This window comes from Erythranthe guttata, chromosome 3 (assembly GCF_056151865.1).
Source record: "Erythranthe guttata isolate IM_541 chromosome 3, IM_541, whole genome shotgun sequence".
In the NCBI taxonomy this organism is placed as follows: Eukaryota; Viridiplantae; Streptophyta; class Magnoliopsida; order Lamiales; family Phrymaceae; genus Erythranthe; species Erythranthe guttata.
The window spans coordinates 18,819,135-18,836,982 of record NC_142535.1 but is presented as its reverse complement, the minus strand read 5'-3'; the positions used below and the strand labels follow the sequence as shown (position 1 = coordinate 18,836,982).

Here is a 17,848-nt window from a genome sequence, read left to right as displayed (position 1 = left end):
TCACCAAAATCTGTATACTTTAGTTAAAATTGGTGCAACTTTCAAAAAACTATTTTAAGATCAAAATCACGAAAAATTGTATACTATAGTACACAGATTTATGGCGAAATTGGTGGAACGTCAAAAAAACTATTTCATGATCAAAATCACTAAAAATTGTACACTATATTATAGTATACAAAATTTTGGTAAAATTGGAGCAACGTCCAAAAAACTAAAAATAATTACACACACGACACAAAAAACACACACTTAAAAAATATACACATACTACACCAAAACACACACTAAAAAATACACTACAACACACTAAAAAATACACGCACACACCACCGAAAACACACACCAAAAAAAAATTACACACACTAAAAAAAACTATAGTATACAGTTTTTGGTGATTTTGATTGTGAAATGGTTTTTTGGACGTTGCACCAATTTTAACTAAAATTTGTGTAATATAGCATACAGTTTTTGGTGATTTTGATCGTGAAAAAGCTTTTTGGATATTACACCAATTTTATCCAAAATTTGTGTACAATAATATACATTGTTTGGTGATTTTGATCGTGAAATAGTTTTTTGAACGTTGCACCAATTTTAACTAAAATATGTGTATTTAGTATACGGTTTTTGGGGATTTTGATCGTGAAAAAGTTTTTTGGACGTGCTACCAATTTTATCCAAAATCTGGGTATTAGTATACAGTTTTTTGTGATTTTGATCGTGAAAAATTTTTTTGGACGTTCCACCAATATTACCAAAAAAATTGTGTACTATATAGTATGCAGTTTTTGATGATTTTGACCGAGAAATAGTTTTTTAGACGTTGCACCAATTTTAACTAAAATCTATGTACTATTGTATGCATTTTTTGATGATTTTGATCGTGAAATAGTTTTTTGGATGTTTCGCCAATTTTACTAAAAAAACTGTATACTATAGTATACAGCTTTTGGTGATTTTGATCGTGAATTTTTTTTTGAGATGTTCTATCAATTTTACCCAAAATTTGTGTACTATAACATACAGGATATTTTAACTCACTTTGCAGTGTGCATCCAATTTATGAATCACATTTAGATCTATCCGTTATACTTGTATCTATCTTATCTACAGTATTGACATTGATGATTCGTCTCTGTGAAGTCAAATAGTACATCATATCTTGTTAATACTTATATATTTCAAATGGTATTAATGTTTTTTCCACTTATTTCTTGTATTAATTCTACATAAGTGTCATAAGCTTGAAAACCCTCATAGTCTGTAAGATTGAAGAATCACATGATTCCAAAACATCCCAAGGCTTTGGAGATGCAATGAACGTCAATACCCACTGCAACAGCAATCTTTGAGCTGTCTTGAGCAACAATGTCGTCATCCTCCTTTTTCAACCCTTCTTCACTACCACCATATTCGACACAATCTCTCAGGATAACAGTCTTGTGGAGACCTCCGAGCAACTCCTCATAGTCCGTATCCCCTCTTTCACCCACAAACACAATCACTTTTGAAAGCTCAATATTCCAGCTAACCGACAGATATCTGCATACCAATCATATCATACAGATAAATGTAAAATATACATACATACATACAACTGGTATTTAAACAGTGACAGGCAAACCACCTTAAAGATTGTGCTCTGGATGCAAACAATGGTATCACATTTAATCTTGATGCAACATGTGTATAGACCAGGTTGCACCTCATGCCTCTCATGCGTAGCCTCTGTCTTAGGTCATCGATTTTCTGAGTCTGTCATATGAGCATATTCCGTTTTTGAGTGTTCCTTGTATATATTCAGATGAAACGACAAACGATCGAATTTGTTACCTGAGCTCCTGGTTTAATGCTGTACGAGTAGCATCGAGGGCTAGATTGACTTAGCTGCATATCATCATTCTCAGCCTTGTTTTCTATCTTGGCAATCCTCAGTAACATGGATTTGACATTCTCACCAGGCCAACGGTACTCAATGTGGGATTCGTAGTCTTCATCTGCCACCAAATCCTTCCACGGATAGAACATTTCGCTCCCACTGCTACAAATCAACGCGTCAAATTGTTCTAGTTTTACCTGACAGTTGCTTCTGTGCAGCATTTCCTTTGTCTCCAACAGACTCAAACCTGTCAGTAGTACAAAACCTATCTGACTAGACTCTGATCCCGCAACCTGCATGATATTCTTGACAATTAAAGGTAATGCCTCTGCAGGACTTCCTTCGCTGCTATAACTGTCAACTGCTACTACATACAGCCACTGCCTTCTTCCCGGACAATAGTTGTGATTCATGGATTTTCCTTTATGATTCGCCTTTGCCAATAGAATATCAACGATTTTCTGCTGACCGCTAGCTGGATCAGGTTCGCCATTGGACTTTACAACATCGACGTCAACAGAGAATTTGAAGGAAATGTCTTCAACGCCACGGAGTGATTCACTCAGCGGCTCCTCCGGAATTGGCATGACTCGAAGATGACTGGTGGTTGGGTGGTTATTTCTGCACTGTTCAACATGGAAGAGGTAGTTACGGCAATGCTCCGGCCATGAGAACTTGTGGATATTTTTCAGGCCATTTTTCCGGCAGTCGTTCCAGAGATTTTTGTCAGCCACAAGCTTTAGAAGAGCATCTGATATGGCTTTCTCGTCATGCGGGTCCACAAGCAGACCGTTGTTCAGTGCCTGGTCCATCAGACATTATCTATTTAGATTCACATAACCTTGATTACAATCTCAAATGCGCTTGAAACATTTGCCTCTCAAAAACTCGGACATTCTTGGTTTTTTTTCAAGTACACTACGATCTACATAGAGTGAAGGGTAACATATTCATGAAAATTACCTTTATTATGTCCACTGGTCCACCGTTTTTCGTAGCTACAATGGGTAATCCATATGCAGCAGCCTGCAGAAAAAGCACGGTCCATAACAAAGTAAGATAGTTATCTTAGGTTTTAACTGTCCGTTTTATAGAATGTTATAAGTTGCAAAGCAGGGGTAGGCTGTGACTGACCTCTATGAGAGTGAGGCCAAATGGTTCGACAAGAGCTGGATTGATGAAAACTCCCTTTAAGACAGATCCACCACAAAAGGAAAACGTTACTAAAGCATTATTAGCATTTTACAGAAAAAAAGGAAAGCTCAGAAAGTTCCAGTTGTAAAAGATAATATTTTATATTATATCGTGCATTATTAGCACCATATGTTGTATTTGACATTTCACCTTCGTTTTGGCTGCAAGTCGATATATTTCAGGAACTTCAGGTTGCCTATGATGCTTTGGGTACGCCACACTACCATACAAGTCATACTTGTCAATGAGCTTCAGTACTGTGGTAAAAACAGACGAACTGCTATTGGACATATCTTCAATGTTGTCTCTGTTTCCAAGTATTAGTGTCTGCAATAACAATTTATATAAGCTTACCATTTGTTCTGATTTACACAGACACAGTTATGCATCAAAAAAACATGATTACCAAATTTGCCAGCTCTCGAAGGGGTTGGCATTCTCCAAAAGCCTTGAGTAAAGTGGTTACATTTTTCTTTGGGTCAGGACGAGATAATGCTAGTATCATAGGCTTGTGAGGATTTGAGAAAAAACGCATAATCTGCACCAAACAAAAGTCGACAAAGCTAAATTAAGAGGTATATATTGGTTTTTATTCTTTTTTTTTTCCTTAGATTTTGGAGCTTGTCTGCATCACACATTAGATTGTGACAAGAATACAATCACAAGTATCTGGAGAGCATTAATCTTGATGAAATAACAGAATCTAACCTCAGACCATATTGGAGGCATAGGTGATTTATGGATCCTGTCAGTGCCGATCAATGATTTAAGATCTCCATCCGCATCTGATGACTCTTGTGCTGTCACACTGCTGAAGTCCATACCAGGTGGTATAACCTAGTTATCAAACAAACAAAAAAATGAGCACTCAATTATTACTTTGAAGCCTTCTTCTACGAATTAGAATAGTGAGTGGTCTTACCACCATCCTGGGCATGTATCTTCCAAGACAGCTAACTCCTCTGCGTCTCCTAATCCTAAGCTTCCTCTCCAACTGGATATCAAAACCATCATACAAACCCCACTGCTCATCAATCTCTTGCCTTGTGCTTGTTACTACCATCTCAGCAGTATCCAAACCCAACTCCTCAGCTTCGATTCTCCTCATTATCTTGTAAGTTGTGTTTATGTCCGCTCTAGAAAGCCTCCCTTGTTTCAGCAACTGCTCTAATTTGTTCCTTCCCAACGAGTGCCCTGTTATGACAGTAGGCACGTTTAGGACAGAGGATAAGCGTGCAGCCACTTCCCCTGCATCCGCATAGTGGCCGTGGATCACATAAGGCCATACCGTTTTTCCACCATTATTATCTCCTAAAGCTCTTGCCATGTTGACAATGTGGCTGAGGGCCCCGTCAACAAACTCAGGTATGTAAGGCCAGAGTGACTCTTTGGGGACGTAACTGTGTGGAGGTCCACATGGGATTCGAATAATGTAGGCCCCCGAGCCACCGGAAAGCATCTCAATGGGTTCTCCATAGGTGGAGTCCACCTCTGGTGATGTGATTTGTCTTGTCAAAAGATCTACTCTGTGTACCCCTTCCGTGTTTGCTAGAGCTCGAGCCAGTTCCACAATGTATTTTACCTGACAATTCGAATAATCACAAATAAATTAAGCTGTTGTGTGACTGATGGTGGTAATAAATGCATTGCAGAGTGAGTATATAAATATATATATATACCTGACCACCAGTGTCAGAGTCTCGTCCAAGTTCCATGTTTTCTCCCCGCACCAACCCATGAAGACTGCATACATACATGGTAAACCAACATTTAAGCATAGCAAAACTAATAATTATATTAAAAATCTCATCAATTGGCATATAAATAAATACCTAATCAAAACGATGTATAGTTGGCGTGAAGTGTTGTCATCTGACCAAATCTGAGCATCGGAATTGATTCTTGAGATGTGTGTATGTGTATGTGATGAGTCAGTTTGATAAGTAGAATCTCCTCCTTTGATTTCCTTCTCACCTTCTGACAGCTCGGAAAGGTCTTCTGCAGCAATGCTACGCCCCTGTTCTCTCTCTATTTTCCATTTTACTAGCTTTTGCGCAGCATCCAAAGCTATCTGCAAATGTTACGTAGCTATAATCCCACATCTCAACCCAATTACATAGCAGTGTACATATATATATATGTATGTGGTTGATCAGTTGAACCTGTTTCTTTTTGCGGGCAAGATGCCAAATGCGCCAGCACATATTCTCGAGTCTATTATTGCGCAGACGATAATTCCTTGTAGCAATCACCTGCATATACATGCCCACGTGTATGAATGGATTGATGATGATGGATGAAGTTGATAAGCTGTATGTAATATGTTAAGGAGTGGTGTGTGTGTGTGTGAGTGTGTGTGTGTGTACATAAAATACCTTAATCCAAGTTCTGTGGAGGTCGGCCTCATCAAAGCCATTGACAACTTCTTCGACAAAGTACTTGGTAGGGCTGAATATCTTCACATCTTGCTTATCTTTGCTCACTATTTCCATAGTCTGAAACTTCAACTTGCCATCAACAATATCATCTTCATCACCATCAAGTTTTTTTCGGATACTGTTTTTGAGGGTCTTGTTATCAGCCTTGTCTCTTGCTTTTCCCGCGTCCAATATGGCTTCCAAATACCCATTCAGCCATTCGTTCTGTCCCATTTTCGTTACTGCTTGTGTAATTTTGATCTGTGTTGCTCCTTGCTCCGATTCAATTGAATTGAAGAAAGCTTCACTTATAAATATTGAAGATGAGCTTTTAATATAATTTGTGGCCAAGACAGCTAGTAGTGCTGAATATCAAATGGAAGTTAATAAATTGTGTGTAAGATATCTGGATGATGCCGACTATCGAGAGCAAAGACACCGTTACCTTATAAAGGCCAAATGTATCAGTCTCACGCACGTCTGTTTCTTGATTTTGTACATGGAGAAGGAATCTTTATTTATTCTTCTTCACTTTTACAAACATATTTGGGTGGCTTGATTTGCATCTCTATCTTCATTTTTCTCTCTCATGGCCCCTTGCGTGCATGCATGGGGTTATATATACGCGTATTTTGTTTTTGTCGATTCTTTTTTGTAAGAGGAACAGCCGGTGAGACCCCCAAGCTGTCGGTAAATAAGAATGGTCGATCCTCAATGATCTATAAAAGAATAGTTGAATCTTGAAAAGCATATGCCATCACCGTGCCTAACTATTGGTATTAGAAACCATTCTCAATAAGCTTATAATATATTCTCTGCAGCAACGGCATTGTTGCAGCATCAGATACTACAGTACTAGTTCAATAAACATGCAACGCAAATTCGTTTCGAAATAGAGAATCAAAGAATAATACTATACATGGGTTCCACAAAACAAGTGGTCTTCTGTGCAACAACAGATATCATGGGCATCTATTATTATTATTATTCCAATGGACGTTGGATATTTGGCCGAATATCCAACGTTGTTTAACTGATCACACTCTTTTTTTCTTGGCCATTCGTAAATCTAACCTTGGACCCACTTCTACATGTGTCTTATGCTATTCTATTCTAACAAGAACAAAATATGAAACCTATTTCCACCACCTCCCAAGTCCTATCCTCTATATGGACAAGAATTAACTTCTGATTCAACTCACTACTCACCACTTCTCCACTATTCTATTTTAAAGAAGAAGAAAATAATATATTCAGCGCATCCCATGTATATTATACCATTACTTCAAATGTCAAGCAACCAAAACAAGATTTCACTAAAATAAAAACAATTTACTGACTGACTAGTGCACCATAAAAAAAACATCATTTTGAAACAATGACGTTCTCAACCATTTTGCTCTCAGCATGCAGCAAATGGCACCACAACATATTAGTCAACACCGAAGAAGCATACGCCATTTCATTTCATCTCATCTCATCTCATACAAATATTGCTCACGCCATTTCACCTGATGAGTGACAAAGTAATATTACCAAACATTTAGGGTTTATCTCATCATTATTAGTATTATCATTTTGTGTTGTTTCTGAACATCAGAGAACTAACCTTAACCTTATTTCTATTTTCTGGTCTTGTCAAGAACTTCAATGTATCTCTTTTGGACCCCGTATTGTTCAACCAGATGTCTTGCAAGATCATCAATCACGCCTCCTTGAACCAGAACCTCCAGCCCCTTTTTACCTTTTTTTTTGTATTTCACAATTGATGAGTTAGATCTAATAACAAGTACGGTGGTTTGAACATATTGACCGTGCAAATGAAATCACGTGTCACGTAAATTAACAAAACAAGTTATGCTTTAATTGTTGAGAAATCAAATCATTGAATATCTAACCATATGCAATGAAATCACACTACAAGCCGGTGCCACCATTCAAATCAGGATTGAAAGAAAATTTTAGGTGGCTCTGTTCTATATGCCTGAATTATACTGTGTGTGTGTGTGTGTGTGTGTGTGTGTGTGTGTGTGGGATATGCGATAACTAGTAATGAAACCATACCAGGAAGTTCGGATACGGTTGTACTACAAGCAAACTTCTTCTGCAGCTCTGAAGCCAAAGTCTCTGGATCTATCAAAAAAGACTCTAGGCCAGAAAGTTTTGTAACTTTTTTGTTACCCTGCCTTCGCTCTGTCAATATTTGGAGTGGCTTAAGCGCACCTTTTCGAACAACAGAATGTTCTCCTCTTATTACAAGGTGATTAGCTTGCATTCGATTAATAAAGCTTTGCCCTATATCCTTTTTATGAATTTCAGTAGGGTACATTGAACCCTTTTTAATAGCACCCTTGAACAAAGCATCACATAAAGTTGCATCCAAAACCACCATGGACTTGTCTGCTTGCTTCACCAGCTTTTCTTTTTCAATGTATCCAAAGACAATCTCATAAGCTTCTGAAGCACTATAAAGTTTCCCCGTGTCTGCTCCAACAGCAGCAAATATAGGGTTGACATGTGTAGTTGGCTTATAAATCTCCACAACATCAAGTAATTTCTGCAACTGTCCTTCATCGGCAATGTTCTTTCCAGGTTGCTCATTCTTTTCCACTTTCTTCTTCTCTGGCTTGAAAGATGTGTAGTCCACGTGTTTTCGATTAACCGATAATACCATCACCTCTTTCTTATGTTTATCCTCTTTAACCGAAATCTGGCATGAAGGAAAATGTACAAAACACTAGATTAATTACCAAATTAAATCCACACTTCATGCACACACTACCAATGGGCTGTACTACAAGGAAATAGTAACTATCACAACACTATTATATAGCCTAGAGTTTCGAAAGCAATAGCCCAAACAATAAGTTCACTGGTCCATACAATAAAAATCAATCGACTTAAGACATGGCAAAATTGACATATTTACCATACAATTGACATCGTACGGTGAAACAAAATGGAATTTTTAGGCAATGAAGAAAAGAAAATTCAAAACTGACCAGTCCACCAACAGATTTAGACTGTAACCACTTGGACAGTTTCTTGTGAGAAGACTTCTTTATGTCTAGACTAATACCCGATGGCCTGCAAGGTAGTATATGACCAGACCTGTAAACGCAGAAACAACCAATATAGTGTCATACATCAAAATGAAAACAGGCAACAGGCATAAAACGCGTAGAAAAGAGAATAATAAGGAAATTTAATCACTTAAGCATGTTTGAACTCAACTAAATAACTACAAAAATGTTCAGTGTCTGATTACCATAATATGCTTCCTGGGATGGGAAGATCTTTATCTTTGACGGTAGTGTGCAAAGCTTGCAAAAGACACTTGTCCAATAGCGTATCCACATCCTCAACAGACAACAAAGGCTGGTCATCCACATTAGACTCAATGCCTGATGTTACATCCTTAACCTGCAAATCAGCCATGGCAGTGGTTATTTGTTCACTGGCTTCCTTAGTCACGATCGGTTCTTCAGCGGAAGAAGAATCAAGAATAGAGGGAGCGCCATCAGCAGCACTATCATCTCCCATAAATTCATCGTTGATTGCGTTCGTCTGGCCAACTAAGAGATGATCTTCACATGAATCAGAAGCCTGGCCACCAGAAATTAAAGCAGGGTCCTCAAACACAGCATCTTCGAAAAACCCAGCATTTGGGACATAACAATTTTCAGCCAATTCCCTGTAAAATTGTAAATCAAAATAACAACAAAAATAATAACTGTAAAAGGTGAATGGTTAACTTAAAATGGTATAGCTAAGATGAAGTTCCTTGATGATCATACCAAAGTGTATCACGGTAATAATGACTTATTTTTAACGCCTTCCCACGCAAACCAGCCTTCAATGCTTCTGCACTACTCATTGTGGTAGTGCCTACCTAAATAAATAAATTTTATCACATATTATTAATAGAACTCTTTAAAACCACTTAATATAGTGATAGACTTAGATCTTGATATAGCTTACAGCTATTGGAGCTGGATTTCCAGGAACTTTGACAGCCCAGGGCTCGCCAGCAGAGAATGATGGAAAACCTTCAGCAGGAATTTGGATGCCAGGAAACATCAAATCAGCACCGCCAAGCATAAATCTAGATACCTCACCGCCTTTTAGCATAAAAGCAGGCAACAGATTTGGAACCTTCCACAATGCATATACTGCCATCAAATAACAAGTGGTGAAGAAATGCAGGAACAGTATTTCATCAAAAGCTAAAGTGAATATCAGAGTACAAAGCAAACACATACATTCAGAAAAGGATTCTCTCATTAATTAGCAACTAATGAAGTCAATTTGAGCATCTTCAGAAAGAAAAAGAATACTTCCCAGAATAGGAACAGAAAGTTAGATGCTATAAAAACGAAGTGATCTGCCATGTTTCTAGATTACATTTTCAATTTTTATAACACCTTAAAAAGGCGTGGAGGCTTCTTAAAAACAAAGAAACCCTACTATTAATCACTGACAAACTGCAACAGTGTTTTCCAAATCTGATAATAGTCTTCAACTCAAATATATCAAACAAGACTTACACTACGTCGCATGCATCCAATGTGAAGAAATATCTAGAAACACAGTATGTTAGAATAAATAGGGGCACATATCAACAAAAGTAACGCAATCGCAGTCAAGTCTTGGAAAAAAACATGTAGACACTAATAAGAACAATAGACTCCATATGAGAACCGGCTAATCGATACCTGTAGGAAATATTTCTGAACCTCGTCCATCGCAATCAAAAAACATGGGGCAATCACCTTCCAGACCATATACAAGAATTCGGTTTGGATACTTGAATATGGTTATTTCTGCCTGAAAATATAATTAATCGCGTCAAAAAAATGAGACAGTCTGCAAATATTTATATAGGTAAAATCAAAATATCCACTTATCTATTGGAAAATTTTGCTCAGAGTAGTTCAGAGTAGCCTAGCTGAGACCAGTTCAGCTTAGGCTGATATCTGAGCATAGTGTGATTCATTCAGAGGAAAAAAAATTCTAGAGATTGAATATGGACAATGACGGGGAATTATCTATGGTATGAGTATTCTGATACTCAAATGAACGAATTCCCTATTATACTTTCAGGTATTTACTAGTATGAATACAGTCACTATGGTTAAAAGTAGGGGTTTAATGTTTTATCCCATCCTTGCTCTCTATTTTTTTTTTTAAATTAAGCACTGTTCCACTGATTCTCTAGTCGAGCACATCTCTTAGTTAAATTGCCAGAATGTTTGCACTCTGACAGCCACGGTGCTCTGCAAGTTTGATTCAAAGTGATAAAATGGCTAAATGAGTTGATTCAGCCACTGGTTTTGAAGAATTAAAGGGACTTGGTCAAATCTTATATGGTAAAGGAGCCAACATTTGTACAAAAAACCAAATATATATCCCTGAAAATAATTTATGAGAAAAGAAATGATTTGTAGGGAATAATTCTTCAATTGATATTTCATCAGCTCAGCCCACGCACAAACACACAAACACGGTACTTACAGTAGACATATATAGTCAGCACAGCAGTGATGAAAGAGGTGAAGATAAAATGAGAAGCAATTTAAAAGGAATAATAAGAAAAAGAAAAGAATAAAGGGTGGGTCGACCTTAGGGGGAAGTAAAACATCGAGATCAGCATCGGAAGAAGCGGGGAATCGGAGTCTGATAGAGCGTTTGAGTTTCTTACGGTCAGCACCTGAGAGCCGCTGTTGTGATTTAGCGTCCAATGCCTTCTTGAACATTTTCTCCTTGAGATAACAATTAACTCTCAGTCTCAACTTTTGTTGTTGATTTTAATTTATAATAGCTTTCTTTGCTCGGCAATGGCCTCCTCAGCGCAAAGCAAAGCGGTGGGGATGATGAATTAGTACGGGCGACGGCCACCAACTCAGTTCTTCGAACGCCGTTTAGGCTATTATTATTATTATTATTATTATTATTATTATTATACTTAGAAAGGAAAAATAACTAAGATTAAAATAAAAAATCAAAGTGTTTCTCATAGACGGACGGTTGCTTTATGGGCTTAAATTTGAGGCCTGTTAGTTTAGGCTTAAAGTTGTTGTTACATGGGCTTATATTGGAGCCCATTTGCGTTTTAGTAAATTGTTATTTAATTCTGAGGATTGTTATTTATAAGAAAAGATCATCCCTCATATATAATAATAATTGGTCACTCATTTCATGATTTTAAAAGAAAAACAAGAATTGAATTAAGAAGGTGTTTATTTATTTATTAAACAAGCGTTGCATAATATAAAGTACAGGGAGGGTCGGGATATATGGGAATGAATTAAGTAGAAGAAGGTGTGACAGTGCAATGATAAACACAGGCACAAAGAGAGACATTGTCGTGAAATTCACAGTAGACATTGAAAAGTTTAGATTGGTACTTATTTGAGCATGCGGTCATACATATCCCAACACCTTGCACATTACATCCAGCTTCCCACGTTTCTACGCACATCTTCTCATCATCAACATCACCACCACCCTTCACCGTCGCCTCCGACGACCCAACTACTTTCTCAACTGCGTGCAACATAATCAAATCAAATCATCATTATTACATATATATTAATTATGATTGTTTATCGCTATATATATATTAGGATACATTATATATATGCTTCTTGATGATGATGATGATTAGAGAGAAGTTCAGGAAGAATTAATACATGATATGAGAGAAACAAGGACAATCATCATCAACAAAAATGATCCCCTAATAATCTTCTTTTCCATATTTCTAAAACTTTCTGTAAAACTAAATATATATTATTATTTTGTCTTGCCAATTATACTTTGATCTCTGCAAGGTAAGGCCTTTTTATATGCAAAAAAAAAAAAAAAAGTAATAAATAATGCCATTCTGTAAATCCGCAATATAATAGATTACATAATATGAAAACTTATCATCAAATGATCATATAATACAGACGAATAAGATTACATGCTCTTGCCTTTGTTACTATATATAATGTATTTATAAATCTTATAATATTGCATTTGTAGATATATATAGTACTATATCTTAGAAATCTTATAATCTTGGCATGTGAATATTATATTATAATTAATTTCCTTGCATTGCGTAACTGGTTAGGGTTTTCTACACACATTGTATAAATATACCAATTAAGGCCATAATTAATTCTCTCCTCCCATTCTATAATATAACAGGTGTGTGTGTGTGTGTGTGTCGAATATAATGAATATTATTTGTTGTAATTATTATTATAATAATATAGCTAGAATTAATAAAGAAATAAGGAATGGCAATAAATTAAAAAGGCATATATAATTAATTATTAATGAATTGGTAGACAGATGGATGGGAGCAGTAGCTAGTACAGGGAATTTATAAATTAATTAATTAATTAATAATACTAATGGGAGATGGGGAGGAAGAAGAAGAGGTAGGAGTTGGTGGTGAGATGATATGATCATGATCATCATCACAGTGATATAAACAGATACAATTGGATACTCCGTTCAAAGTGCTGCAACTGATACTGTATAAACCAGCAAACTTAACACAAACTGTGCACACACTTATTCCTTGCTTTACGCATTCACTCGGATATGCTATGTAGCAATCTTTCTTTCCCTCCTTCACTCCTGCTCTCCCTTCTCCACTACCTGCATATCATGTATTTATATATTCTTCATATTATTATTATTACATCATCATCATTAATATTCATTCCGTTCCATTATTATATATGTAGAAGAAGAAGAAGAAGAAGAAGAAGTAATTAAGTCATGAGATCGACCTGATGAGACGAGGAGAAAGCATAGTAGAACAACCACAAACAACAACTTGGCCGCCGCCCCCGAAACCTTATTTACCATCTTCAATATCTCACTATTAATTATTTTGCAATTTGCTTCTCTTTATATATATATATAAAGGAAATCTATTGCATCTCATTTCTCTATTATTTCAACCATATTATATTATTTACTTTAATACTCTTTAAATAATTCACGTCATTATATTATTTAGTCAAAGATTTCACTAATTTCATTTTTTTGCTACTACTTACTTGCATTTAATCAACACATTATTAATACTGACTTCTTTTTAATCCCCACACTGAAATCCATAATTCTTATAATGCACTTCAAGGATTCCAAATGCACTTTCCCCACTCGTAAAATTACTCTTCATTAATGAACATGCAATTTTATTTACTAATCATGCATATTTAATATTTCGTTGCATGAATCGGATGAAATTCTATACTCTATACATTGTATTAATCTTAATACTTAGTTTTAGTTAATCGTTTAGTTCCATTATTTTACATGGAAGCTACAAAACTAATGCAGAGGTAAGATAAATACTAATTTTATTAAATAATAGCATCTGATTGCGAACTTGAATTATTAATTTGAATGTTGTGAACCAAAACATTCTACTAACCTCCTATTAATGTATAGTCAAATAAATTTAATTGTAGCAATCGAACAAATTAAAACATTAACCTCCTATTAATGTAATTGAGTTAGTAGATCCTACTGTTCGGTCGTTAGGAATTCTTAGAATTAAATATAAGTCTGTTTGCTAAAGTTTCATATGGTCTTTAATTTTAATAGAATTTGGCTTCTGGTTTTGAACCGCCCTTCTTCTTGGGCTGTAATGTATGTCTATGTGCAATCCGTCTCATTCATGTGAACGAGACATAGTCAATATCAAACGTATAACTTTCTTTATCTATAACTAATTAATTTAATAATATGTCGGCAACCAAATAAGGCCATGTATATTATCTAAGTTCCTTTTATGTAGTTTGATTTTTCATTTTTGTTATACTAGCTAGCTGCGGTAATTGAGACAATTATTGGGCATACACAATTGAAGGAAAAAATGAATCAGAAAAGTGGGGAACACGAAAAATGTAACTCCATATAAAAATATGATATGATGCAGAAAGAAAAGATAAAATTACAAGGAGAGGATGAATATAGTAAGGGTACAGCTGAGTAGTAGATAAAACCAGGAACAAGACTTGTCCGAACAAAATTCCCTGGCAGAATTACAACTATTTATAACCATATCTGCAAATGACCTTATTACACCTATAAACCCGAATACTACACATACAAGAAATATAACAATCCCTTTATTCTCCATATGTAACTGATTCCTCCCAACCCTTTCTACCTCCAATCTGCAATAACATCATATATCACACCATAAGTCCAATTCAGTTATATATGCATAACACAACAAGACAAAAAAAACACTACCTGAGAAGGGTATTTTCTTGGACTATCTTTTCCAACTGCACGGAAACAAGTGATTTCCAAGACGAAAGTTCATCAATCTCCTTCCTCTGCAAGAGTGATCGATTATACATGTTAGATGGAAAAAATGAAAATATTTCATGCATATATATATGTATAAAAAGAAAAAGGGTACCGACCATGTCCTCCTTGCTACTATAGAAACTCGTCACATCGGCCATGATCTTCTCTAGAACGGCACTTTGATCTCCGACTTCCTTGTCAAATTCTTTGAAAATGTCACCATATCTGGAATTTAACTCCTCCAAGTATCGCTCAAGAACAGCAAAATTCAAATCCAACGATCTAACCTTCTTCATCAGTATCTTAAGAACAGTATCACCAGGCATCCTATTAACCTGCAGCTGATGTCGTACTTCTTCCACAGGGTCAGGCACATCAGGTGCTGTTCCAATCGTGATATCGGCTTCTTCAACCGATTGTTCTTCATGGGCAGCATCACTTTCGACGACAGTCTTCTTCTCATCTAAAGACTCTCTCTTATCTTGAATAGAAATGAGGTCCTCAAGCATTTTCTCAACAGCATCTACACCATACACTTCCACAACACTCAGCGTACAGTAGAACTCCGATCCATGATGATTCAGTAGATTCATTTTTAGATATCTCACCCACTTTGGCTCCGGAAGAACAATCCGTTGCGCCTGCTTCACATTCGCAGCTGTGAAATTCCCAATTTTCACCCACGAATCAGTTGGATAAACGTGGCTGCCTAACAACTCAAAATCTTTCAAATTAGACGAGTGATGCTCGAAATTTGCTATTTCAATTGTATCCACCAAGGTTTCTTCAGACAGTTCTATTACAACAAACTTGTCTTCGGTGGAGCAAGGATTTCGGAGGTACTTGTCCTTATCTCTGTTCAAGATATTAGAAGCACCCTTGGCTTCCTTATTGTACGACAAGACCTTTGCTCCTTTAGCGGCAGAAGCATAATTGTATTCCGAACCACCAGGCTCTACTCTATGCATAAGGCTTCCAGCTTGACCGGTTACGTATCTACTCGTGGAAGTATATGCTTTGTGCTTGAATTCATCAAGACCCACAGGCACTCCACGCGACAGCCTGTCCATGTTCGGCTTTACCTTTTCAATGTTTGCAGGTAAGTTTCTCTTTACGGTAGCTTCCTCAGCCAACCTAAAAGACGACTCGCTCTTACTAATTGTATCTGTTTCACAAACACGTAAGGATGTCTCTTCGTGAGAATGTGCAGACACAATTCCATTTGATAGTCCGTCCACAGATGGTACGGAGTTTGAAGCCACTTTATCTTCATCCGACCTTGTCGCTTTGACAGAATATTCTTCAGATACCTCTACATCCATGAACAAGGCAGGCAAAGTTCAGAATAATCAATTTTCATTAAAATCAGCAACTTAAGAGATAGATGTCAAACTGACCTTTTTGACCATGGCCATGGCCAATCCATGTATTTAAGAGGAAGACAAGCCCCCATAGAACAACAACAACAGAAAGAGAGACCTTATACAATCGATTCCTACCACAAACCGCATCCTCCAAAGCTCTTCTTTGTTGAAGAGCTCTGCGCGATCTCTGCATTGCACATCAATCCCACTTGCTAATGATAACTGAACAGCTCTACTGACTTGAAACAGCAGAAATATCCCAACCTGGAAAATGCAGAAGCTAAACTTATTCCAGCGGCGCAAAACATTCAGAATCGAAGGATAGATTCAGTTAATTTACAAAAGTCACATATGCATTAAACTCTAGAGAAAACATAATCATTAGGCGTTCATCTAACACGCCTAATAAATCACTAAGACTGGAAAAAAGAAACAGAGCTTTTCATAATTTTATCAATTTAAAAACGATAAACAGACCAAAAAGCAACAAGCAGCATATATCTCAACTCAAAAACCTCGTTTGTTCAAAGCCTCTAATTTGAGAATGAATATATAATGTATGAAAACGAGGATGCATAAACCAGCAGTCAAATCAAAGGAAAAAGCATAGACCTTGAGATAGAAATCATAAGAAGAAAGAAGTTATGTGATTTGCATCCGATCAAATCTTACAGACACAGAAAAGTGGACATAAAGCAATGGTTAATTCAAGTAGAAAACTAAAAATTTGTCTTAGCAATGACGTAAAGTATAAAAAGCAGACTTTATGAATAAGGAAAACTTGCACCAAGAACTGATGGAGAGGTTTTGTACACCGCAATCCAAACAAGTCATATCAAATTGAATCCCACCTCGTTATAAAAGAAAGAATTTGAGGAAATAGGAATCCTGATTGAATTGACCAGGAAAGAGAAAGGCTCCGATTCAGAGATCCAGACAAGCAATCAGGGATAACGCGTTGAAGAAAAAATCGATTCAAGAAAAAGAAAAAAAAAAAGAAGCAAGAAAAGAGCCGAATTACCTGAATTCCTTGTTCGAAAAAGCAAGTCTTGAAATTGTAAACAGTGGGAATCGTAATCAATCTGGTAAACCCAAAGCCGATCCTCACATGCAATCTGTCAATTATAGTATTGAAATAAGAAAAATGGGGGTGATCCTTATTTTATCAATGACCTATCGTAACGGCTTTGGTGGGGTGCTGGCGTCGGCCGAATGTCCGCCCTCTCTTTCTCTCTCTCTCTCTCTCTCTTTCTTATGGAATGAATATTTAAACGGCAAATGATGGATGGGGGTTCTTTATAAGAAATGAATTTGAAAAACAAATACAAATTTCACCGCACTAAACAGTAAAATATAGCGGATATTTTTTCCGTTACTGTTCAAACACGAAGAATAAGAGGGAGATTGAGTTAAGGTAAACGGTAAACCCCAAAAGAGAAGAACAATTACTAATATTACCTCCTTCTGCTGGGAGTGAAAAAAATAAATATCATAAAACAAAAAATAATGAGGGGATGACGTAGCATTGAAAACGTGGAAGAATTTGATTGGATACTGAGTATTACGGTGGTGATGTCGGCGTCAGTACTTATTCTTTTTCCTTTTCTTTCAATAAATAGTAATAATAATAGAATGACATGATGTGATGAGCTGGATACACA

The 17,848-nt window shown here is 36.5% G+C and overlaps 3 protein-coding genes across 6 annotated transcripts; all 3 read right to left on the bottom strand.

Annotated features, from left to right (window-relative positions):
- Window positions 1-1,165: 1,165 nt before the first annotated feature.
- Window positions 1,166-6,371, bottom strand: ATSPS4F (Sucrose-phosphate synthase family protein). The gene is made up of 13 exons (XM_012999362.2): window positions 5,452-6,371; window positions 5,239-5,328; window positions 4,909-5,147; window positions 4,756-4,819; window positions 3,999-4,658; window positions 3,785-3,913; window positions 3,483-3,614; window positions 3,227-3,403; window positions 3,017-3,070; window positions 2,846-2,908; window positions 1,837-2,685; window positions 1,631-1,758; window positions 1,166-1,545 (listed from the first exon to the last, which is right to left on the bottom strand). Exons 1-13 carry the CDS (start codon window positions 5,725-5,727, stop codon window positions 1,281-1,283), a joined length of 3,126 nt encoding a protein of 1,041 aa, XP_012854816.2. The 5' UTR covers window positions 5,728-6,371; the 3' UTR covers window positions 1,166-1,280.
- Window positions 6,372-6,720: 349 nt separating this feature from the next.
- LOC105974410 (eukaryotic translation initiation factor SUI1 family protein) lies at window positions 6,721-11,477 on the bottom strand. Of its 3 annotated transcripts, none has more exons than XM_088815969.1 (9): window positions 11,115-11,477; window positions 10,209-10,320; window positions 9,475-9,665; window positions 9,291-9,385; window positions 8,762-9,187; window positions 8,496-8,604; window positions 7,558-8,203; window positions 7,089-7,237; window positions 6,721-7,004 (listed from the first exon to the last, which is right to left on the bottom strand). In XM_088815969.1, the coding sequence occupies exons 1-8, from the start codon at window positions 11,247-11,249 to the stop codon at window positions 7,116-7,118; spliced, it is 1,836 nt and encodes a 611-aa protein (XP_088672095.1). In that variant the 5' UTR covers window positions 11,250-11,477; the 3' UTR covers window positions 6,721-7,004; window positions 7,089-7,115. The 3 variants fall into 3 exon arrangements, with proteins under 3 accessions (XP_088672095.1, XP_088672096.1, XP_012854963.2); XM_088815970.1 differs by having other exon boundaries at window positions 6,942-6,958; window positions 7,102-7,237; XM_012999509.2 differs by having other exon boundaries at window positions 6,990-7,004; window positions 7,103-7,237.
- A 2,917-nt stretch (window positions 11,478-14,394) lies between these two features.
- Window positions 14,395-17,777, bottom strand: LOC105974440 (Galactose-binding protein). Of its 2 annotated transcripts, none has more exons than XM_012999543.2 (5): window positions 17,209-17,777; window positions 16,221-16,451; window positions 14,940-16,135; window positions 14,764-14,849; window positions 14,395-14,684 (listed from the first exon to the last, which is right to left on the bottom strand). In XM_012999543.2, exons 2-5 carry the CDS (start codon window positions 16,378-16,380, stop codon window positions 14,459-14,461), a joined length of 1,668 nt encoding a protein of 555 aa, XP_012854997.2. In that variant the 5' UTR covers window positions 16,381-16,451; window positions 17,209-17,777; the 3' UTR covers window positions 14,395-14,458. The 2 variants fall into 2 exon arrangements, with proteins under 2 accessions (XP_012854997.2, XP_012854998.2); XM_012999544.2 differs by lacking the exon at window positions 17,209-17,777 and adding an exon at window positions 16,800-16,845.
- Window positions 17,778-17,848: the final 71 nt, after the last annotated feature.